This window comes from Sander lucioperca, chromosome 17, assembly GCF_008315115.2.
Source record: "Sander lucioperca isolate FBNREF2018 chromosome 17, SLUC_FBN_1.2, whole genome shotgun sequence".
NCBI classification, from domain to species: Eukaryota; Metazoa; Chordata; class Actinopteri; order Perciformes; family Percidae; genus Sander; species Sander lucioperca.
Window position 1 is genome coordinate 11,419,708 of NC_050189.1, and position 25,288 is coordinate 11,444,995.

The 25,288-nt window shown below is 41.6% G+C and overlaps 1 protein-coding gene across 3 annotated transcripts in view; it reads left to right on the forward strand.

The window, feature by feature from the left end:
- Positions 1 to 20,702, forward strand: part of LOC116060402 (SH3 domain-containing protein 19-like) — a 35,254-nt gene extending 14,552 nt beyond the window's left edge. For 2 of the 3 annotated variants that reach the window (XM_031313937.2, XM_031313938.2), the window contains exons 3-17: positions 1,174 to 1,214; positions 4,077 to 4,164; positions 6,193 to 6,328; positions 8,565 to 8,736; positions 9,511 to 10,788; positions 14,100 to 14,171; positions 14,610 to 14,853; positions 15,644 to 15,938; positions 16,079 to 16,270; positions 16,626 to 16,684; positions 16,838 to 17,088; positions 17,840 to 17,871; positions 18,637 to 18,811; positions 19,702 to 19,790; positions 20,117 to 20,702. In XM_031313937.2, the coding sequence (XP_031169797.1) occupies positions 1,174 to 1,214; positions 4,077 to 4,164; positions 6,193 to 6,328; positions 8,565 to 8,736; positions 9,511 to 10,788; positions 14,100 to 14,171; positions 14,610 to 14,853; positions 15,644 to 15,938; positions 16,079 to 16,270; positions 16,626 to 16,684; positions 16,838 to 17,088; positions 17,840 to 17,871; positions 18,637 to 18,811; positions 19,702 to 19,790; positions 20,117 to 20,227 (3,235 nt within the window). In that variant the 3' untranslated portion in view covers positions 20,228 to 20,702. The remainder of the gene's footprint in view (positions 1 to 1,173; positions 1,215 to 4,076; positions 4,165 to 6,192; positions 6,329 to 8,564; positions 8,737 to 9,510; positions 10,789 to 14,099; positions 14,172 to 14,609; positions 14,854 to 15,643; positions 15,939 to 16,078; positions 16,271 to 16,625; positions 16,685 to 16,837; positions 17,089 to 17,839; positions 17,872 to 18,636; positions 18,812 to 19,701; positions 19,791 to 20,116) is intronic. The other variant, XM_031313939.2, reaches the window with a different exon arrangement.
- Positions 20,703 to 25,288: the final 4,586 nt, after the last annotated feature.

Genomic DNA, 25,288 nt, shown 5'->3' on the forward strand with positions numbered 1-25,288 from the left:
TGTTTTAAGCCATGTACCCCCTAACCAGCGTGAATAATTTTTGGTAGAAAAAAAAGTCTGTATAAAGAGGAAGAATACAGCGATGTCAGAGATAGATTTACTAAACAACAGCCTCGGACCTGGAAAACATTTAGATGATGATGGAAAAGGAGACAAAAACTTGGAAAAAGACGGTAGAAGGAAGGAAGGCAAGAATAGGTCGTAAATAGTAAGAAATACTTTGAATAAAGAGACACAAACTTCAAAAAAGCGACAAACTTCGGGAAAAATGAATTGAATCTGTTTCAGCCTTTTGTAAAATCTCCATCCGTCCAATAAGAATAGACTTGCGAGTCTTGTTAAAGCGGCCAGTAAGATTTCAGGGAGGTGTCAGGCTCTCGGACATTGCAGCTGAAAAAGTCACGTTGTGACCTGCTTCAAATGCGCGTCTTCTTTTTCTTTGTGAAATATCAACAAACTTAATTGTTAAAGTAACAGGATCTAAAAGTGAAGTGTTCATTTATCTTGCAAACTCACCTTTCAGTGTTTGGTGCATTTTATTGTCCCCAAAAGGAGAAATTAGTTTTCACAGGTTTTTCTTATCGTCCAGGCTTTAAGAACACCCGTGTACATTACCACGTATACATGCATTTACATGTGAAAAAACAACCTTTAGTCCCCTTCCAGATGACTGAAAATGTTTTGAAGTGAGCAGGTAGAGCCTAAACTTTACACATTGAGCATTTGTCCTCAAACCGCCCTTCTGCACTGATAACAAAAGTCTTCCCATTTTTTAATTTGAGAGCCGAGCTGCTGTCCTTCCCACATTCATCATCTAATGCTGAGGTGCCCTAGCCTGACAGCGTCACATTCTGACTAGAATGTGAGTCTGAAACCGCTCCACTGGGCTGTGATTGTGGGGCGTGTTTCGGCTGGCCTCCAGGCTAGAGGTGCCCTGCAGCGGGGGCATTAAACCTCCGGCTGTCTGAATGTGAAGCAAAGCGGAGCTCAAAGATAAAAAAAAAAAAAAAAACATGTTGGAAGATGTTATCCAGACTGTGCCAACATAAAAACATTGAACGTTGAGTTTGAAAACTGAGGACTGGAGGGAGAGAGAGGGAGGAGGAGGTGGCAACAGCGGTGAAATAATGTGACTCATGTTTTTTTTTCTCTCTCTCTCTTTTCTCTCTGTAGCCAGGGTCCTCTCTCGTCCATCAGAGCAGCCATCAAGAGAAGTGAGTATTCATCCTCGAGCTCTTTATAAAGTCCTTCTTTGTCTTCATCCTTGTGTGTTTTATGTCTGTGCAAAGTGCCTGTCAGGGCTGGGTATCGGTAGAACATTTCGGTACCAATACCGTGCATTCGATACCGGATCCTAAATGATTTTATGAAATAAAAAGAAATTACAAAATTACACATTATGGTACAAATCTTTTCATTTATTTTTCATCTCCTACTACGTGAGCCCTGTCTCTGCGTAACATAGAGTTTCTCTTGATAGTAACGTTACACAGCCAATCAGCAGCATTATTAGATCTCGGTAGAAGCACGCTGCCTGCTTATTGGCTCACTGACGCTGATCAGATTTACTCCTTTAGGTATTAAATGACGAGGCATTTTTGATACTTTAGAGGCAATTCGGTCGGGGGCTAAAAAGTATTGAACTCGGTACCCTGCCCTAGATGCAGATACGCCCGATATACACAGAAAGAGAAAGAAGTGTAAACCAACAGCCATGTAGCCTGAAACCACTGGCGCATAAAAAGAAATCAATCCAACTTTGTATTAAAGATTAACACATTCCTGAGTGTGCACGTGTGAACCGTTGAGTCTAAACTGTAAGAGCAGAAAACAAAGGAAGGTCATTTGTGCAGCAGAGCTTTGAGGAAGTCTGAAGTCCTTTTGAGTTGTGGACTGAAAGATTGTGGAGTTTTAAAAATGGAAAATATGCATTTTTGACCTTTTTTTTTGTTGGATAATAAAAACCAGCATGGCAACGAAGCTGGAAACTCCCAGGACTGGACTGTTCCCACAGTCTTCGGTTAACCACTTGTTGGTCCTTTTAGATTCCCCTCGTCTAGATTTAAACTGTTGATACAACGTACAGCACTTCACATATTCTATATCAACAATTATAACACTTTTTAAATCAGGGATGTCAAATCACTTTCCTCTAATTTAGTGTTGGGATCCTGACTGAGGCTTTAACCCTTGTGTTGTCTTCGTGTATTATTACAGGTAGGGCTGGGCGATATGGAGAAAATCAAATATTATATTATATAATATATTTTTGACCAAATACCTCTATCGATACTGCAACAATATTGTAGTGTTGACTATCGGTGCTTTCACAAAATATTTACACAATGAGATTTTTGATAAATAATCATCAGTAATGTAGATATAATGTCTAAGTGGGGAAAGGCAAATAATAGAACAGCTACAACAGTCTGGTAAGTTCAGAAAATGACATCACTTTACTGTAATGCAGCCTTTAAAACCAGGAAAAGACACCACTTATGCCATATTACGATATCCAAAATCTAAGACGATATCTAGTCTCATGTAACGATATCGATATAATATCGATATATTGCCCAGCTCTAGTTTTAACCCTTGTGTTATCTTCCTGTCGACCGTGCAACTTTGTATTTTTCTGGGTGGAAATTTCAACATTTTGTTGTTCTTTTTCTACACTTTTCTCAACGTTTTTGTCGATTTTATTCAAAACATTTTGTCACTTTCTTTCCAATTTTTTGCCGTTTTTTTAATTATGTTTTAGTCAATTTTTTAAGTTTTTTTTGTCATTTTTTTCCCCCTCACTTTTTTCCATTTTTTTTTAACAAGTTTTTGTCACCTTTGCCAATTTCTTTGGTCACTTTTTTCCAACATTTGTGACTTTTTTTCAACGTTCTTTTGTGATATTCTGATATAGAAAGTTTTTGTAAATGGGTCAAATTTGACCCGAGGACAACAGGACGGTTAAATAAAGCTCTGTGGTTTTGAATAGAGTGCAGCTGCACAGCATGCTTTTGTAGCGATGTACCCAACGGTAGTTAAACGCACAATTTCTTATTTTTACCCCTTGAAACCTGATATATGACAACATATTCTTTAAGAATTCTGCACCCGCTGCGTGATCCTTAAATTGAGTGAATTATTCATATGATTACAGATGCACGCGGTGGTTGAAAATACTCTCTTCCTGGTTTTATAGACAGATGTGTTTCAGATGTGTGACTGTCAGAGTTGCTATTTATTATATTGTCTAGACCAGTGTTTCTCAAATGGGGGTACGTGTCCCTCTAGGGGTACTCTGGAGGACTACAGGGGGTATGTGTCCCCCTAAAGGTACTCTGGAGGACTGCAGGGGGTACGTGTCCCTCTAGGGGTACTCTGGAGGACTACAGGGGGTATGTGTCCCTCTAGGGGTACTCTGGAGGACTGCAGGGGGTACGTGCCCCCCTAGGGGTACTCTGGAGGACTGCAGAGGGTACGTGCCCCCCTAGGGGTACTCTGGAGGACTGCAGGGGGTACGTGTCCCTCTAGGGGTACTCTGGAGGGGGTACGTGTCCCCCTAGGGGTACTCTAGAGGACTGCAGGGAGTACATAAGATTTTTTGCAAAATGGTTTTTCAGTTGCAAGGCTGTAGTTATTTCTACTCTTTTTTTTCTCCAAGTTTGTCGCTTTTTTTGAAGGTCTTGTCATTTGTTTTGACCTATTCTTGCCTTTCTTCCTTACTTCTACTGTCTTTTTTTTCCGAAATTTTTGTCTCTTTTTTTCAAAGTTTGATGCTTTTTTGAATTTTTTTGTCACTTTTGTCGCCCTAGTGTTTCCTTCCTTCTTTCTACTGTGTTTTTTTTCAACTTTTTTATTGCTTTTTTGAAGTTTGTGTCTCTTTTTTTAAAGTTTTTGGTACCAATTTGGACCTATTCTTGCCTTACTTCCTTCTTTTTACCGTCGTTTTCATTTTTTCTATCAAAAATTATTTGCGCTGGTCAGGGGGGCTTAAAAAAACTGTTCAAAGGGGGAACATTATTGAAAAAAGCTTGAGAACTTCTGATCTATATGAACTGTTGTTGTGTCTGTGTTGTCAGCCTCCACCAGGACAACGTCTCTCTCAGAGTCGTCCAGAGAGAGAGACCGAGAGCGAGAGAGGGACAGAGAAAGAGAGAGAGACAGGAGGTAAGACACGTGTTTTACTAACCGTTTTATGATGCTAAACCAGTATGTGCAGCAGTGCACATACTGGTTCCTGATGCTTGCTCTTGGGGGAATTACTGGAATTGTTGGGTCTTTATAAATTATAGAGTGTGGTCTAGACCTACTCTATCTGTAAAGTGTCCTGAGATAACTCTTGTTATGATTTGATACTATAAATAAAATTGAATTGAATTGTTCATTCTGCTCTCATCCCCCCTAAACATTGGACTTTAAAAAGTCAATACCAAGTTATCTTTTAACCCTTGTGCTATCTTCCCGTCGACCACGCAACTTTGTCAAAATTAAAACAAAATTATTTTCAACCTTTTTGTTGTTCTTTTTCGACACTTGTCCCGATGTTTGTAAATTTTTTTTTCCAGGTTTTTTGTCACTATTTGATGTTTTTGTCAATTTTTGTTAGCAAATTTTTTTTTCTGATGTTTTTGTCAATTTCTTTCCCCTGCGTTTTTTTTTCCAACGTTCTTTTATCATTTTATTTTCTTCCAAATGCTATAAAATTAAATAAAACACCCAAATTCAGTAAAAGTAGTGAACTGATCATTTATTTTACCTGTGAAGAGTAATGGTTGTATGGAACCATCCACGTTAGTTTCTTTGACAATTTGGTTGAAAGAACTTTTTAAAAATGGGTCAAATGTGACCCGAGGACAACAGGAGGGTTAAACGGTAAGATTCTTTGGAAAGGAAACAGTTTGCTCTGTCACACAATTTTGTGTGGATGCTCTTTAAATAATTTGTCAAGTCAGGAAAGAGAGAAAGAGAGAGGATGTTTTTAGTCAACAAGTACGTTTGTGTTTACAGTAAATAAGCTTTTTTACTGGATACACTATCACCTGCCTCCTCTCTGTGTCACAGTCACACACACAGAAATAGAATGACCACGCCAAACGCTTCAATGGCTTTTCTAATAATAATAATAATGTATACTTTATTAATCCCGCAAGGGGACATTGACCTCCGGTTCCTAACCCAACTCCCTACTGACTGAGCTACTGCCACCCCCAGTTCTATACATTTTATTTCTATGGTCACACACTTGGATGGTTCTTTGATTTTAAACAGCGTAACCGTTTATTCTTTAACCGTTAAATAACTTGGTGCTGTGGGTTGCTTCCTTCATGTAAAGGTCACAGCTGAAGTAAGAAAACATTTAAATAGGAATGTGGAGTACAAAACATGCATTTACTTGTATTTTTATTATTTATATTAAGAGTTTTCTTGTGCACACCTCATAGACATTTGCATAAGAAAATGAAAATGTGCATAAGATACCTAGATATTGGCATGGTTTTATTTCAGTTAGCCTAATAGCTGGTTTGATTTGCATTGAGAGATGATTTTATGGAAAGTACCCCATGCTAATCTCTAGGTATGGTGAAGGGGATGTGATGATGTGGGGCTATTTTAATTCCAAAGGCCAAGGGAACTTTATCAGGATGCAAAGTATCCTGGATCCATGAAATAACTGGCCTTTAAAAATAAAAATCAGCCTGCCTCTATGGGAATTTAACATAGGGGTGTGTTACTTATGCCCCCTGTATTTTAAGGAAGAACATTTATTTATTTACGATACGTTATTCATTCACAAAGAAAATTGGTGTCCTTAAAGATTGGATTTTTCCTCATTTTTTTAATTAAGGCATTAAGATCAATTTCCAAAAGATGATTTTTTTATTCCTCTTTTTAGTCAACTTTAGCTTCATAAACTTATGAGCAGCACTGTAAAGTTGAATTCCTGCAGACTCTCAGCAAATATTTCTTTTTTGTATTCTATGGATCTTGACCATCAATCAATCAATTAATCAAAATACGTTTATTGATCCGGGGGGGTGGATTTGGTTCCTTACATATGCTCCATTCTCAAGTAGAAATGTATAGAGAAATTATAAGAACAAATAGAAATAAGAAAGGTGTTTTTAACTGAATTTAAACAGAAGTTCTAAGGATTTCTCTGTTAATGTCCTTCTGCTTTCGGGGACCTGTTGCTAGGCGACCGGAGATCACCATCCTGTCAGCGGAGCCGCTGGCCTCCACATCCTGGTTCCCCGGAGCTTCTGCAGGGTTCCCACCTCCCCCGCCTCCTGCAGCACAGATCTGGGGACCCACAATCCCTCCGTCCATACAGGTATCTCTCTCTCTCTCTCTCTCTCTCTCTCTCTCTCTCTCTGTCTCTCTCTCTCTCTCTCTCTCTCTCTGTCTCTGTCTGTCTGTCTGTGTCTCTCTCTCTCTCTCTCTCTCTCTCTCTCTCTCTCTCTCTCTCTCTCTCTCTCTCTCTCTCTCTTTCTCTCTCTGTCTGTCTCTCTCTCTCTCTGTCTCTGTCTCTGTCTCTCTCTCTGTCTCTCTCTCTCTCTCTCTCTCTCTCTGTCTGTCTCTGTCTCTCTCTCTCTCTCTCTCTCTGTCTCTCTCTCTCTCTCTCGGCCCCTCTCTCTCGGCCCCTCTCTCTCTCTCTCTCTCTCTCTCTCTCTCTCTCTCTCTCCCCCTCTCTCTCTCTCTCTCTCCCTCTCTCTCTCTCTCTCTCTCTCTCTCTCTCGGCCCCTCTCTCTCGGCCTCTCTCTCGGCCTCTGTTGAGGTTGAGACGTTTGGGCACAAACTCAAGGATGAACTAATTAGATTTTGGAAAAAGGTCAAAGGTCACCGTTAACTCACAAATCGCGTTTTGGGCCATTTCTCAAGAGTTCCTAATAGGGTTGCACGATATTGACAAAATGTGATATTGTGATATATTAATTTCTATATTTTTAAACATATGTAAAATTACAAAAGTTACGGGAAAACGCATCAAAATAGATTCATAAAAAATACAACACAAGGTTTATTTCAACTGACGGTCATATTGGACTGGTCCAACAGGAATAAATAAATGAGGACCATGTCTACAGAAAGGACATGTTCTACTGGTTGGACAGTATAAAATATATAAATAAAGAGAACAGGACACCACTTTTCATTCTCTTCTCTGATTGGTTCCGTTTAGTTGTCTCTATGTATTTCTTCACTTACACTGTCACTCTGTCCAAATGTGCACACACGTCACGTGGTCCGCTCCATAGGGTTGGTCACGTAGTGGCCCCGTGTGCTGATGTGCACTAACGTGCACGTGGCACGGTAACTGGCCAATGAAATGATGATCATTACAGCGTTTCAAGCTCTAAATCAATCACAATTCACACAAATGTCTAATAAATAAATTCATAAAAATGATTAAGTGAAGACATTTTATATCCAAAAAGGTCAACGGTCAACTTCTCTGTGACAGCATAATGTTCTGCAAAGAAACAGCTTTCTTGCCGTTATTCAACGCCATAACTCAGGAACACAAAAAAACAAACAACTGGTGTTTGTTTGGATCTTCTGTGCTGCCGGGTTGAAGATAGATGTGAAGTACCACGTTAATACACTCAACCCTTGTGTTGTCTTCCTGTCGACCTGCAACTTTTAGTTTTTCCTGGGTCAAAATCTAAAATAAAATAAAAAATGTCAACGTTTAGGTCGTCTTTTTTGACACTTTTTCCGATTTCTTCCTTTTTCTGCGCTTTTGTCGTTTTTGTTAGAGGTGTAAATCTTCACTGATCCCCCGATTCGATTATGATTATCATCTTCGATTCGATATCTCGATGCATCTCGATGCATCAAATACATTTTTCTATTAAAGCCATGTAGGATATTTAATTAAAAGCTTTTCAAGCTTCAAAAACCAAACATTCTACAGTGCTCTAATACTAAATAAATTGGATACATTAAACTACAGCACTGAGCACATGTCACTTCCTGAATGTGCAACGTAACAGAATATGTAAACAGAAAGGTTGTTAGGCCTACATTAAATTGTAAACAGAAATAATCGATCATGGCCCGGCCGATTATCGATGCAGCATCGTCCATGTCCACGATTCGATGCATCCATTATTTGATTAATGTCAGCACCTCTAGTTTTTGTTGGGTTTTTCCCCACGTTTTAGAACTTTTTTTTGACATTTTTTCCCCTTTTTTCAATGGTCTTTTATCATTTATTTTTTTCAAATGCTATGAAATTGAATAAAACATGCAAATTCAATGAAAGTAGTGAACCGATCATTTATTTTACTTGTGAAGAGTAACGGTTGTAGGGGAACCATCCACGTTTTATTTATTTATTTTTTGACAATTTGTTTGAAAGAAACACAAATTTATGATATAGAAAACTTTTTTTAAAATGGGTCAAATTTGACCCGAGGACAACAGGAGGGTTAATGCCTTTTTATTAAATAGCTTCAAAGTCTTCTCTCCGTATATCAGATGAGTCTGGACAGATATGGATGTAAGCTGCAGCTGGACTGGTTGGCGAGGTGCTTATTCTACTTTGTTGTGTTTCTCATCCTCAGCCTCCGCCGTCCTATGAGGAGGTGATCAAGGAGAAGACTCAGGAGCAGGTCCTCCCTCCTCCTCCTCCTCCTCCTCCTCCTTCCTCATTACGTCTATCTTCTACGATAACCATCGCCACGCAGACTGACCCGGGATCTGCCCCTGAACCCCAAAACTTCCAGGACTTTCAGGGTGAGAGGATGCTCATTTGCGGGTTTTTTTTTGCCCATGCGTATTATTTTGTTAATAATACGGCTGTCAATGGATTTTTCAATTGCATTTAATCACATCAGTGTCCTAGGGATTAATCGGGTGCCCAGATAGCTCAGTTGGTAGAACCGGCGCACATATATAGAGGTTTACTCCTTGACGCAGCGGTGCAGGGTTCGACTCCGACCTCGACCCTTTGCTGCATGTCATTCCCCCCCTCTTTCTCCCCTTTCATGTCTGCAGCTGTCCTGTCAAAATAAAGGTCTAAAATAGCCAAAATAATCTTAAAACAAAGACAAAAACTTTGGATTAATCGCACATTTTTTATCTGCTCTGAATGTATTTTAATGGGGATATTTTCCCAGTTTTTAACGCTCAAGACTGTAGGTACTCCGGTGGTAACTGAGTTCACATCGACAGTACAGGCAAATAACTTTAGTCTTGTGGAGAGAAACATCTGGAAGGGCTTTAAAACTCAACTTGCCATTTAAAAAAAAAAAAAAAAAAAAAAAAAAAAAAGTTTCTGCTAGCCATCCTCTCCCGTTTCGCCATCTCGCCGGAGTCTCCACCGCAGGAGAAAGTCGCAGAGTTGTCAACGCTGTCCACAACGTTACTGCCGTATTGCTTCCTGATTTCCCAAATTATGTATCCAAATCACAGAACGTGCGTGCGTTAAAAACACGAGTGGCGGTAAAAGGAATTTGCTTTAACTCATTATTATCATTATTTATTTAAAATGTGTGTGTTTGTGTGCAGAAAGAAGACCAGTGAGACCACTACGGCCGCCTCTCCCTTACCCTCCCAAACCGTCTGACATCGACAACATCATCACCGTTGCCACCGACGACATCATCACCGTCAGCCAATCAACACTCCCGTCCGTTGACGGTGACAGCGTGGTACCAAAAGCACACCCGGTCCCACACACCTCCGCTCACACACAGTGCCGTGACCTCTTACCTGAACTTTGCTCACCTTCGACCGCCACCTTTGGCTCTCAAACTGACCAATGGGATCAGTCGTTTGCCGCTGTTGACGCGGCCACTCTTCCCACCGCTTCCTCTCACGTCCCGTCGGAGCGCCCCAGGCCGCGCCCCCGCCCGCGCACCAGGCTCAGTGCGCCGATTAGCAACGACGTCAAAGTTCAGACTTTGGTGAAACTGCGAGAGGACGGATTGGCCACGCTAGCAGCCCGCGTGGGAACGGACGCCGCTAACCAGGACGTGAGTCAGGGGAAGTACCTTCAGGAGCTGCTCGAGGCCTTCAGCGCAGACGACTGGGGCTTCCCTGACCGCCGCAGCGACAGCAGTGAGCACAGCCAATCGGAGAGCGAGGAGGAAGACGAGGGCGAGGTAGACGAGGGCGAGGTAGACGAAGGCGAGGAGGACATGGCGACTCTGAAGGCGAGGATACAAGCCTTCGAGCAGCAGCAGCAGCAGGTGGCTGATGGGAGCTGTGCAGACGGTAACAACAGAGACTTTGAGGTCGCAAAGAGACCTGAACCCCGGCCACGCCCTCGTCTCCAGGGGCAACCAGCCAAATCTGTCCCTCCCACTGTCGCCCCGAAACCCAAAAACCTTTCTCATGCACCCAAACCATCCAGCAAAGTCTTCTGGGAGGACGGTGGTTTGACAGCAGACACAGCAGACTCGGGTTGCACCGAAACAGACTCAAACCCTCAAACTGCTCCAGCTTTGGTACCCGAACCCTGCACTGAAAAACCCTCCGTATCACCAAAACCACAGTCTACTGCTACAGAAACCCTCTCGTCTGGGACCCCTTCCTCTGCCCCCGTCCCGGCCCCGAGGCCTCCTCCACCCAAACTCGCCCCTTCCTCGGCCGACCCCAAACCTCCGCCCAGACCTCCAGTCGCCCCCAGGACCAGCCTGGGACCACAGCACCAGGACAAGATCACGCCAGCTGGGCATGTCACCCCAACTCTGCCCCCGAGACCCTCTGTGGAGGTCGGAAGTGGAGCGCCGACAGAGACTCGGGCCGGAAGTGACGAGTCGCAGGACGCTGCAAACCAAACTGGTGAGTGTTGTTGTTTTTTCTGTCAGTTGTCTGAGATCTTTACCGACTACTTCAGGGAGCCTGTAGGAACCGCAAAAACAAATGTTGTTTCAAGTCAGAGAGTGGCTGGGAAGTTGGTTTTCATCTCAAAGTAATAAAGGAGTCCTTCATTATTTTCTCTTGCAACATAATATTCTAACACTGTGACAACGCCGCAGAGCGATGGAGCTGAAAAGATGAATCGATTAGTCGATCGACAGTTAATTAATCAGCAACTATGTTGATAATTTATTAATCGTTTTGCATCCAAAGAAATCTTTTAGTTCAAGCTTCTAAATAAGCTATTTTTCTATGACTTATGTGATCGTAAAACAATACGAGGGGTGCGCCTCCTCATCCTGTGGAAATGGAGGCTCCGGCATGCCTACAGGTTAGACAGGAAAATGTCAACAAAATGTCAAACAACATGACTTGATGACTGATTTTTAGCAACTCCATTTTCTAGGCAACGCATTACTGTCTTTATCTCCACAGTAGCCTGGTTGACACCAGACCCACTCTCAGTTGTAACTGAGAGCGGGTCTGGGGAAGGTTCATTCACAGCCCATTTCCAAAGGGGCATCACCAACGGACGCCGCTCAAAGGCCTCTGGGCGCAAATGGATATTCCTTCAACCAATCAGACCAACGATCCGGGTGACGTAGCAGCTACAGCGGCATCAACGGGTTTCTGCGCTTCAGGTGGCCGTCACGTTGAATGTAAACAAAAAGCTGCTCACCGTCGCTGCGCTGTCATCATCGTGTAAAGCCCGCTTCAACGGTTGTGATTGGTCCCTCGATTTGGAAGAATTGGAAATGGGCTTGAATGGGCTCTCAGCCAGACTGACTTGCAGAGCAAATCTCAAATTTGCCGGAAGTTCGTCAGGGTTTACCCGGGCTGCCTCCACAGGCCAACAAGCGTGGTAAATCGCTAAATAAACTGGCCCTTTTTATTTGCCACAAAATCACTTCTGTGGTTTCACGGCGCAGGTGACACACACAACATTAGCACTGGAAGCTTTGCAGTGCAAAATGCAAGCAACTGAAATTAAAAGTAGTCCAAATGCATCTCACCTTGAAGAACCAGCACTCTGGGGGGAACTCTGATAGGAAATTGGATGTTTAAAGTTTCTGATCCTTTTTGTTTTGCTGAATGTTGATTTTATTCTGAAAGGCCAGTGCTGCTCTGTGTGGCTACAGCTTTATTTTTTAGCAATTTTGGGAGGCTTTTAATAGTATTACTTGCACGGAACAAACATCGAGTGGGAACTTTCGAAGGTAATTGTGGCAGCAATCTGGAAAAACAACTACGACGTAAATATCATTTTCTGATGACCTCATCCTAAATCTGAGTTCAGCACGATTGAGGTGAGACATTTTGAGTGTCCTTACTTAGTGTAGTTACCACTAAAGGGCATTTTAGACATCTGGACAGTAATTCTCCATCAGAGTAGTCAGTGCGTTTTGTTTATTTCTTCAGCCTGTCCACTTGAAGCCAAAAACATTTCAACTAAGAAAGAAAAAAGATTTCACAATGTTTTCCATCTCTTTTTTCCCCCCTGTTTCCATTCGTCTTTTACTGCCAACAGATGTTTGTTTTTGTGTGTTTATTTCCCACATTCAAGACGTTTGGCTGATGTCGTAAGAGTGACTCAGCAAATTAGCAGGTGGAGGTTTTATGCTGACTCTTTGACTTAATGTTAGTGGCAGCAGGACCTACAACCTTTAACTTACAAGACCGCGAGTCTCCAGATCAAATTCCAGCTTCTCAAATGTGTACATTTGTTTGTTTTTCTTCTCTCTTGCAGTAAAAATACTGAAATGCATCTTTCATCCACTTTGAAGGTTCAGTCACTTTTTCTTTCCGCAACATACAATGTTTGCTTTTAACAACAACATAGAAGAAGTTATTGGCCCGTAATGTGGTCAGCAGTACAAGTGTTTGACATGCAAAGTCAATATTTAGGCTTTAAAGTTCAGTGCAGAGACTGTCCGGGCTTTTAGTGTTTTATTAGACAGCTGGTTGACACGGTGCATTTAGTTTCCTTGCAGACGTAATTGGTATCTGTCACATTAGACCAGGCAGAAAGGAAGAGTCACTTCCTCCGTCGGCGTCTTCAGTTCTCAGTGTCTTTTCCTTTTCTTCCAGTGTGAGCTGATATCTTTGCTTGTTGTTTAGTCTGAGATTACAAAGAAACTCTGTTCAGCACTCAATACGGAGGCAATCAGAAACACTGGCGTCACAGTGAAACACACACACACACACACACACACACACACACACACACACACACACACACACACACACACACACACACACACACACACACACACACACACACAGAGAGAGAGCGAGAGAGAGAGAGAGAGAATTTCAAATGTCAGCATCAACACTGAATCTGTGTGATTGACTCCAGCTCCTTTATGTATTCAAACACTTGAAACTTTGTTCAAATACTGAACTAGTCGAGCTCACAACGCTCTAAAAAATCAATTAAAAAAAAAAAAGAACAAAACCTTCTCTGATTTCCCCAAAGTTTGCCTGATAAACAGACTCAAATGCCATTTTGTTTTCACTCTATTGTTCACTTTAATCATCCCTTCTTTACTCTTTGAATGGCTGAACAAAGCTAATAACTATGTGCAAATGTTAAAAACAGAATTTTACAGCTGCAAAATGTATGACGACATTCTGTAATTCATTCCTACAATTGATGGTGATTGCATGTTAGTTTATGGCCAGAACGGATTTAGAAGAACACAGTTTATCCACGATTAGAGAAATACAAGCTTTGCTCTTTTTTTTTTTTTGACATGTTACTCATCACACTTAAGTTTTAAGTTAAATCAAAAGCGACAAAATAAATCTGACCCCAGTATCTCCGTATGACCTCAAAATGTACTTTCCTAGATAAGTAAATTAACAGTGTCGCTAAACATACAGTCACTACGAAGCCTCCCAGTGGTGATACCTGACAAAATAATCAGCACTATCAACCACTGCTGCTGCTTTGCAAATAAGTCTGACGTTCAGTCAATGACTCTTGGCTAAACTGGGAGCTTATCAGCAGCAGTTATCCATTTAGCTTATCTGGTAGATAAGCAGTGTAAGCGGGAAGCCGCACGCTTCCTCCAAACCTCATGTAAATGTTTGTGAACTTCTGCACGCGTGCAGAAAAGAGACGAACACAAGTTCACCAGCTGATTGAGACTGAACTGTAAATGTTTTAACGGCCCCACGTTTTGTTATTCAGTCTAAATTCACACTCTTTTTTTTTTTTTTTTCTTCTTCAGTGAAAATAAGAAGTGGTCGTCCAGGTGTCCCAACCAAACCAGCAGCACTGACATCACCACGCAGAGCCAGCGGTAAGTGTGTGTGTGTGTGTGTGTGTGTGTGTGTGTGTGTCCAAACCTTGTGAAAGAAAAATGCAGTGATTGTGCGAGAAGAAAAAAAGCGCCCACTATTGTTAGTGCTGTGTAAAAGCCAGCTGTACTGTACGCTGTGTAGACACAATTGTGTGTGTGTTCAGCCAAGCCATGTGACCATTCAACTTGACAGATAATTCCCATTATGCAACTCTTCAGGCTGCTTTATTGGCTGCTACATAAAGTTGAATAAATTAAGAGTATGAGGAAAGAAATGAGATTCAATGTGGCCGTTTTTGTTTTGTATTTTATTCTTTTACACGTCTCCTGTTACCTTGATAATCACCACTTTTAAATTGTCCCTAACTGTTAAAGTTGTCACTTCAGCATCTAATATGAACAATGAGTAATAACCTGACATCTGCTCTCCACCTCCAGCTCCAAATCTGGCCCCCAAACCCGCTGGAGTCTCGCCAACACCTCCAGAGTCAAACCCAGTCCCACCCAAACCTACAGCTGCTGCCACGGCCACAGCCCCCAGACCTTCAGGACCGGCCCTGGTTCAGACCCCGGGTCTCAAACCGCCGGCTCCGGCCCTGAGGAAAGGCCCCGTGATTCCGACCAAACCAGAAACCAGCAGCACTGCAAACCCAAACTCCTCAGATCCTCCTCTCCCTCCGCGGTGAGGAAGAGATTTGGGGAATAAACCTTCAAATATGACTTCACTGTCCCATAAAAGGAGAAAATATCAGTTTTAATAATTAAGATTGTGATTGTTTACTGTCCCAGTTAGCTGCTTTGTAGATCTGGTCTGATTTCTTTCATCGTTTTGATTATGCAGCATTATAAACATGTTGGAACTCTCCTTTTATCGTGCGTTTAGCATTTTTAGTGTCTACGATCATCTATCCCAGTGTTTTTTTTTAACCTTTTTTGAGCCACGGCACATTTTTTACATTAAAAAAAATCCCGCGGCACACCACCAACCAAAAATGTTACAAAATGACACATTGTAGCCCAATAAGATCAGAATCTGCATTTTTCCTTTTTAAAAATGTATCCATCGCTGTTGCAGGCTTACGTCGATGATCTCGGCCCTACTGCTTACATCCTGTCACTGCCACCTTGTGGCAGTAATTCTATTGTCTTAAATCAACAAGGTCATTGTTGCGCTATACTGCCACCTACTGACACAGAATAGTATTTAATTTCTCTGCCAGTCGTCACATTGCAGGCACAGATGCACAACAATGGCAAAGTATTTGCAGTAACTCAATCAAAAAAATTAGTTAGCTAAATTAAGTAAAATCGGATAATTTCCCACGGCACACAGGACGATCTCTCATGGCACGCAGTGGTTGAAAATCACTGACCTATCCCCACAAACGGAAAGCTGTTGCTCTTTCTTTCATTTGAAGAGCAGCTTCTCTTCCTGTTTGGTGCCATAAATCAATCTCCTTCTTTCTCTCCAGGCCGTCAAGTGTGAAGCTCCTCCCCCTTCGTCCTCCACCAATCAAATCCACCCCTGGGCGACCGCCGCCTCCAGCCGTCAGCTCAGCTTCCTCAGCCAAACAGACGACCCCTCCGCCGTCCAAAACTAGTCCCGCCCCCTCTGTTTCCCCAGCCAGCCAGTCTTTGTCTTCACAAACCACGTCGTCCTCGTCCTCTGTATCAGCCAATCAGGTGCAGCCTCAAAGGGCATCAAAGAGGGGGCCGCCTCTGCCCCCGCGCCCTAAACCTGGACACCCTCTCTTCAACAGCTACGTGGTATGACACACACAGACAGACATACACAGACAATAAAGAAATAAAGGCTTTCTGATTCTGACACACACACACACACACACACACACACTACTGTCATAGATTTGATTTCCAAGGTCTTCTTTTTCTTAATTTTGTCTCAGAAACAGGAAGTCCTGATCGTCCTGGACGACCCGAGCCCCTCCGAGCCTCTGCCAGGTGAAGGGAGGAGTCAGACGGTCGTCATCAACCCGTCACAGTGTCTCCTGGACCTGGACATCCAACCAGAACCTGCTCCAGATCAGGACAACCAGTCAAAATCTGCCTTGGAGGGCCTCAGCCTATCGGACTCCCAGGTATTAGAACAGTTAGTTAAACCCTAGTCTTGCTACTCTTTAAAGCAATTCAATTCAAATAACTTTATTCATCTCCTTGGAGCAATTTAAAAGCACAAGAAGTAGTTCTGACAGATGAGTTAATAAATATAATAAAATACACCCATACCATAATACATAATAATTGAAGTGCAAAAAGAGAAGAGCAGCAACACATAATAATAAAAACAAGTGTTTTTTTATTGAAACTTACTTTAAATGTAAGTCTACTACCTTTAACTGCTCTAAATGTGTTTCCCACAACATAATAAGTTGACATAAGAGTAAGACACAAGTTAACTTTAGTTCGTTTTTATTTTTTGTTGTTGTGGTGTAGTCTATTCTGCCGGTGCAGCCCACTGAGCAGAAAGAACAGCCCGACTCTCCTCCCGTCAGGTCAGATACACAACTCACAACTACACACCAGACATGTAACTGTACAGGAACTATTTCTAGAAGACTAGATTTCATTTTGAGTATATTGTTTGTGTGTGTGTGTGTGTGTGTGTGTGTGTGTGTGTGTGCGCGCGTGTGTGTGCGCGCGTGCAGCGGTCCTCGGTGCGTCGCCTTGTTTGATTACGAGGGAGAGGATGACGACGAGCTCACCTTCTCCCAGGGTGATGTCATCGCCCTGCTGGAGATCATTGGACAAGAGTGGGGCCGGGGCCAGATCCATGGGCGAATTGGAATATTCCCCCTGAACTTTGCCGAGGTGGTGGAGCCGCCCCCGCAGCCGGCGCTGTCACCAGGGGAAACGGGAAAACCAACGACAACAGAGACCACAGCGGTAAAAAGAACAGGTGAGCCGAAAAGTCCTTCAACTGTAAAAAAAAAACAACTGTTGAACTACAGTCTTTTGGAATAGCTCAGTGTCCTCCTAAATACACGCAAGGCATGTAAGGCAATGTAAGCAGGCATCTTAACCATGGCTGCCTCTCATAACCCTTAAATTGCCTTCTCGACTTCTCCACTTGCCTCCCTTCCTCGCATCTTAATCCCTCCCACCGAGGAGGCACGGGAGAGACGCGAGGAAATCATGGGAGGAGAGAGGCAATGAGGTGATGTGTTTTAGAGGGATGAGACGTCCTTTCCTCTGAATTGTCACATGAATTCGTCAGCTGTTTGGGTGGAGTTAGCAACTCCTTCAGCTGCACGGCTTCTGGGAAGGCTGCTCTCGTGTTTCCTTGCCTATAGCTCCTCGATGCTCGCTCCTCGCTCCTCGCGGCCTTCATCGCGGAGGGACAGAACAACTTCCCGTTCAGCTGAGGACCGAGGAGTCGAGGAGCTATCAAATAGCATCTCATGTCCCTTATTTGATAGCTCCTCCGAGGCAGCTGTAGAATGTCGTACATAATTCTGTTTAAATCGATCTAAAATTCAAACCACAACAGCTAGAGCATTCATTCTTTTTGCAGCAGAAAGCTAAGGCTTCTGTCTTTCGCGTCATTACGTTGCACGCTTGTGATGACGCGCTATCAATGAGGCGATGAAACTAACAAACATGATTTCTTTAGAATTTAATGTCATGTGGTTTTCTTTTGTCCATTACAGCACCAAAGACCTCACAGGGCCCCGACTCAGAGGTGAGTGTGTGTGTGTGTGTGTCTGTGTGTGTGTCTGTGTGTGTGCGCAGTTATATTGTAACTGTTACTAAGCTCCCTCATTTTTCAAGTTATTTTAATTAAAGACAAACAAGAGAAAGCGTTCACTCAAGTTTTAAATATTGCACTAACATCATCACAGTATGTTCCATTTTTATACTATGTAGTGCGTTCTGTAAATGCAGGGTTTCCGAGGGGCCTTAAAAAGTCTAAAATTTCAAAATCAAAATTTTATGCCTTAAAAGTCTTAAATTCGCTGAAGTATTACTGTTCTAGGTCTTAAATCATTTTCAACAGGTCTTAATTTTCCTACGTCCATGTAACGCTACCTCTACTGCTCGTTGAAATTCTCCCGCAGCGCTTTAGAATGTCTTTTTGAGGTGTTGTAGTTCTTTCTGTCGCTAGTCCAAATATAATTCGCTGTATTACGACTACAAATGAGACCAACTTGTAACTTATATTGCAGCCAATCTAGACACCAGTCATAATGCCGATGAGGAAATCAGGGAATGTTTACGGACTCTGACATCTGACTTATTTTATTTTTTTACGCCGTGATACAGGTCTTAAATTTCATCCATAAAGTTCTTAAAAAGTCTTAAATTTGACTTTGTGAAACCTGCAGAAACACGGATTTCTGTGTGTGTTAATATTCCGATTTTCACATATTTCTTGTATAAAGTGTACTAATTAGTCTATTAATTGTGCGCAGTTATTGCCGTGCTGAATCTGTTTGTGTTTGTTCAGACAAAGGAGTGGGCTGTGGCTCTGTTTGACTTCCCCGGTCAGACTGCAGAGGATCTGTCCTTCCACAAGGGGGCGCTCATCCAGGTCACGCAGCACATCGATGCTGAGTGGAGGAGAGGAAGACTGGAGGGGAGGGAGGGGATCTACCCGGCTGCCTTCACACAAGCCTGCCAGGGTAACACACACACACACACACACATACACACACACGCTAAAATAAACAAAATGCGTAATCTAATCAAGTCTAAAATACACATGGTGGAAGTTATCAGATACTTTACATCAGTGGAAGTTCTATTTAGGGTTTTCCATGTAAGCATCAAAACTAACTAAATGACTTTGGTCAGATTTAATGATTGTAGTTGGTCTCCCAGTTTCATTTTTTATTAATTATCTTCTCTAGATTTTCCAACATTTTAGACATATACATTTTATGCATACCTTTTACAATATGGTAATAATAATGGTCCAAAATAAAGCGAATGTTTTGACAATAAACTCCATCAACACAACAGTATGTGAAGTTAAACTGGATGGGCCCAATAACCTCACTATATCACTACAAAATCAGCATAGAGGAAACACTGCTGTTACAGGTAGAAGTTCTGCATTGTAAATCTATTTGTTTAGTTTGTAAAAGCGTACGTTTGTAAACCCCGCCCGTCTGGAGATCCTGGGACAAGAAAAGAAACGCCACTCAGTATTTTAACTTATATGACTGAATGTACACCGTTTTCGATCCGATGTCTGAGTTTTTGGGATGCTTTTATACCATAATGTGGCTTGATTATTATAACTATGAGATGCCATTTATTTGTGCTTGTTTGGCACATTCGTCATCTTGTTTATGTTTTTATTAGTGGGTATTTGAATAATTTTTTGATAATGTTGATAGTTTTGTGTTTTTGATTTGGTTGTATTACGATTAGCTGTTTTGTTTTATCAATTTGAAATGCTTTTTTTTCCTTTTCTTTTAACACCTGGTGTTCACGATTGTATTAACGTTAGCTGTAATCTTGTGCGTGAGTGCACACTCTAACCACAACTTCCTGTTCTCGTTTCCAGCTCAGCCAATCCCAGGCCAGCAGTCAGCGGTTAAAGGAGTGGCCAAGTTTGACTTCACAGCAGAGAGCGAGGATGAGCTCACGTTAAAGGTGTGTGTGTGTGTGTGTGTGTGTGTGTGTGTGTGTGTGTGTGTGTGTGTGTGTGTGTGTGTGTGTGTGTGTCCTGAGAAAGTTTTAAGTTTAGATTCTCTGCACAGACTCGATGTACGTTTATGTAAAATTTTAATATTTATTTAGGCCTATTAAGTTAAGTAATGTTCATTTATCAGTGAGGGCAAACCATTATTTTCAGGCAAACTATCAGAACTGCAGTTTAAGTTTGTCTGTTTCAAAATTAAGCTAAAACATCTAACTGTTTTTGTCTGTTTTCTTACAATTGTGCTCTCTCTCTCTGTCTTCCTGTCTTCCTCCTGCAGGTCGGTGACATTATTACGCAGGTGGAGTTTGTGGATGAGCAATGGATTCTGGGAGTTGTGGGCGGGAAGCGTGGGATTGTGCCTACAAACTACATTTCACTTCTCTCATGAGGAAAATCCTGAAAAAAGCCGATGGGGGGGGGGAAAAAAAAACTAGGAAACAACTTTTTTTCTTTGGTTTTTGCAGCCGCTCTCTGTGAACAGGTTGGTGGGTTTTGACCTCTACAGAGAGCGCTGTGAATACTGAACTCTGGTACAACAGTGTTTCACAGTTTTTCCTCAAAAACTTTTCAGGCGGTTTTTGGTTAAACAAAAGCCGCCTGCTCAGTTTTTATTGGTAGTTTGGAAACCAGAATTCTTAAGTTCCACTCTGAGTGGATCATCTGTTGAATGAGAACAGGACGGACCTGCGCTGCCTTAACGACGGAGTAAAACGGATTTTACGCTGGCGATTTGTGTCTTCCTTTCTCTGTGCTCTGATTGACTCCGTGGATTATATCCCACCTGGACTGGATTTGACTTTGTTTCTTTCGCGGACTGTTTGGTTCATTAGTCCTGACCGGCCAGTGGACTTTCCCAGAAAATCCCAAAACCCTGAAGCTCCTACAACTCAACGGTTGTCATCCTGCACTAATGGTTCAAATCGATCCGCATGATGGGAAAGGATGGGAAAATATAATCAAGATCGGACATTTTGCTTTAAACGGCCGCCATTTGACGACTTTTCCTCTTTGTGTCTGATTACAGGTGTTTAACATAGACTGTTAAAAATGTTATTATGTGTCAGATACATTTTCAAAATCAGGACAACTTGCAGTATTCGAACTGGAAAACTTTCAAGGTTTAGAGAGGGGGGACTAATTCACTTTAAAGGGATATTTGAGATGTTTTGCAGTGTGGTTGTATGAGCTACTTCTCCAGTCAGTGTGTTCGCTACAGTAGATGTTTGGAGAGTTTGGAGAAGCAGGAAGAAGTACCGACACGGAACATAAGCAATGTCCTGCTGTGGACGGGGACAGCAGCTAAATGCATTTTAGACACCTAAAGACATCCACATCAGTTTAAGTGGACGCTATATTTAGAATATTTTCAGAGCTTTTCCTCGCTGTCAGATGGCCCTTTACGACGGGGAACCGAAGCCGTTATCTCTGCTCTCTTCAAAGCCGCCAGACTCCTTTTATGACAAAAACATTTTATCTCGCAGAACACTGTTTTTGTGAAAGGAGTCTGGTGGCTTTGAAGAGAGCAGAGATAACAGCTTCAGTTCCCCGTCGTAAAGGGCTGTCTGACAGCAAGGTAAAGCACTGAAAATATTATAAATAAAGCGTAAACTTAAACTGATTTTATTTTTTATTTTTTTTGTTGTCTAAAATGCGTTTAGCTGCCCGTGTCCACAGCAGGACATTAGCTTAGCTTCCGTGTCAGTACTCCTGCCTGCTTCTCCAAACTGGGGGCATGTGATGGATAAGTACCTCATACTGTCCAACCCCAGTTTTAAAAAATCTGAACTATCCCTTAAACTAACTCAGTTAAAACTTACATTTATCTTTAACCTAGTGTACCGTGAAGAACACTATTCTCATCCTAAGCCAGAGGAAAACTGAATAATGTGGAGCTTTGAGTCGGTCGGCGAGTGCGAGCTGTAGGCCGGATGTTTGTCTGCTGAAGCCTCCTGAGAGGAAACACCAGCTCTGGTTTGGGTTGTTTCCTGAATGTTTTTAACTTGTAGCGATCAGCGAGCTGAGGGCCAAAAATTGCCACTTTTAAGACTTAAGAAAATTATGGGACACCAGTTTTAGTTGAAATAAACTGTCAGAATGTTTTGTTTTATGACACTGTAGGTACCTTTAGCTATTTATAAAAGTTAGTTATTTTGTTGCACATTCTCAAAGCTTTGAAGCTTAAACCAGATCACTTTACACAAAGAACACTAAGGCTGGTGTTCATTGGTTATCTAGAAATCCATTATACTACACTGCTAAACATGTTCCAGAGCTCTTCTCTAACTTAGTTTCAGGGTGAGCTGAATGTTTCCGGCTGTCCTGCCACCCCGATGAAGGCAACGTAGCGTCAAAGATTTGAGAAAAAAGCACGACGTACAGGAGAAGAGTTGTGCGACATGATTTGGAAAATGTTTGGCAGTCATGTAGAGTAAACATGATTTGTATTTAACAGATTTGAACATGCAGCCAAAACTATGAGACACTATAAGAGCGTGCAGCTCAATGAAAGCAAACATACATGGATTATGAACGTATTTTTAAACTGTTATATGAAGATGAGCTTTACAAAACTTAATCACTTTTCATACATAAAGATATCATCTTAAAACATGTTTATAGTTTATAATACTTCAATCTAAATGTCATATACTGTAAATGCATAAGTCACACAGAGTGAACCAGAAACTGAAAGCTGCGATGTTAAGGAACTAAAACGTTATTTGACACTAAGGATGCACCGAATCCAGATTTTTGGGGTTCGGCTGAATACCGAATCCACTGGTTAAGATTCTGCCGAATCCGATACCGAATCCTACTCCCATCCTCAGTCCATTAACACAGTTATGAACACATTAATGAAGTAAACGACGTCCACAGCAGTGTATTTTTCATTTTATTTACCTGAAGTTGCTGCATTTTGGCTGCTGTCTGTAGATTCCTTCATGCACAACTCGTATTCTTTTGGATGTTTCATACCAGATGTTGTAACAGCGGTGATGTTGTGTATAGTTTAGGGTCCTCGCCACCACGAGACTAATCAGCATTACAAATTGAACATGTAGCTGGACTTGAACGGCCTTCTTTTGACTGAAAGTTCTGCCAAACTACACTTTTTCTGCTCACGAGTTCCATTTTCACTTTCTCACAGCCTGCTGCATTGAACGCTCCACCTACGTAAACACCTTCCCGTAATCAACGGCGGCGTCAGTACATCGGCCAGCGTGCGTAGTGCAAGCGTAGGGTTCGGTGGAAAAAAAATACTAAGGTTCGGCAAAAACTGAACCCCGTCAAAAAGCCCAATATTCGGCCGAATCCGAAGCCAAATCCTGGATTCGGTGCATCCCTATTTGACACCCACATTAGCTCATGTTTGATCTCCTGCTGTTAAGCAGTATCGAAAGGCGGCTTTGCACCGACAATAGGAAGCGTGTTGTCACAAAATTGTTGTACGAACTCTTTCAGACATGCAAAGATCTAGCTGTAGTTTTAAAAAAATTTACTGTACTTCCATCTTTTCTCACATTTCCTCAATCTGTTTCCTGTGTTAAAACACTAAATCTCAAAAAACTTTTCCGTTTTCTGAATATACGAGTCATACTTCATGAAATGTGTTTTTTATTAAAGGTTAAACATGAATGATTTTCTCTCAATGTGCTGTCAGCAAATTACCAGTGATGATGATACATTTTTCTTTGTTAGATTTACATTTTTTAGTTGTTTATCTGACAATTCCAGTTCTGGCGTTTTGCTCACTATTGCAGGATTCAACCTCTTAATGCGCTCTGATTTACAACTAAGTGACTTTTTCCTTTGAGCATGTTATGTTTTTATTAGTTATCTTATCCATATAATTCAGTGTCTGAGAAGGCAAATTCAAATTTCTATTTGGGTGGGGAGAAAAAAAACTAAATGTAACAAATCAAATGCAGCCAGATGACATGCTCAGTGTGTCATAAGATGGGATGTTTTTCAGCAGTTGCAATACAAAGTAAGAGAGTGCAAACATATGGAGTGCAAATAATACAAATAGAAACAATACGAATGATCAGTAAGGTGCAAAAAAGAAAGTAGATGGGGCTTGGTGAAGGACTATTTCTTGTCCACTTCTTTTTACATTGCATTGTGACAGAATTTAAGTCCTGAAGTATGAAGAACGGCCGTGCTGTTAATGCTGTTATGTCGAGATCATCCGTCAATTATTTTGTTATCATGAGAAAACAAAAGATTGTTTCCTCTTATTACTTACAGTGTTTATCAGCGATCAGGAGTTCAAACGACCCAGATTGAGCTGATGGTGAGCGGAAGAATAATACAATAAACAAAAGTATTAACCCTCATGTTGTCCTGGGGTCAAATTTGACCCGTTTCCAAGTTTGTTTTATATCCGAAATATGGGAGGTCGAAAAATAAGCGTCGGAAATGACGAACAAGGCGACAAAACATTGGGGGAAAAAAGCCTAAAAAATATTGGGAAAAAGTGACAAAAACTACGAAAAAACTTCAAAAACACCGGAAATAAGCGTCAAAAACTTTTCAGCCAAAAAGTCGAAAAGGTGACATAACGTCAACAAAAGAGTCAAAGACATTGGAGGGAAAAAAAACAATAAAAATGTTGAAAACAAAACAAAAAAACGTAATAAAAAATGTTTTCTTGTTGAAAAAAGCAATTAAACATTGAGATCGGGACAACAAAAGTATTTTTTCATGGTCGAGGGAAAGACAACACAAGGGTTAAGAGGAAGTGAAATTTAGTTTTCTCATAACATTTGTAATCTCGAAATAATGTCACGGGAAAAAAAAATCATTGCAAACGCGGTCGTTCTCGGCCTCCGTACAGAAGATAACAGCACTGTGATTTGTTTATTTGGTCAAACCCACAAAGCGGAACGTGTACAAAAGTCTATTCGTTGTTAAAGAGCAAAACTAAAGTTTTTCCGTTAGCTGATATATTATTTTTCATGCACGTGGTGTGTGTGTGTGTTGCTTACAGATATTAGATGACTGGTAAAGTCCTTAAAATGTAATGAGATGTCAAAATATGAACACGGTTACTGCTTCTGCTGTCAGACGAAAAACTGATTTTGCAAGTAATTGACAGTCGTAAAAGAAGCACGTAGAAATGTCCGCACTATATATTTGTACATTTTACCACTAGAGCTCAGCAAATTCTCAGTATTTCCTGCACTTAGCAGACACGGCAACGGCAGTTAGCCGTTGGTTAGGTGATTCTCATCAGACAGTCGGGCACGGGGAGGAAAGACTGGACAGGTTTAGTTGCAGTCAGTTTTATTTACCCTTGTGTTTGTCTTTCTGTCGACCTGCAACTTTTAGCTTTTCTGGGTCAAAATTTTAAATAAAAAATGTCAACGTTTAGGTTGTCTTTTTCGACACATTTTCCGACGTTTTTGTCAGTTTTTCAGATTTTTTTGTACATTTTTTTCCTGCGCTT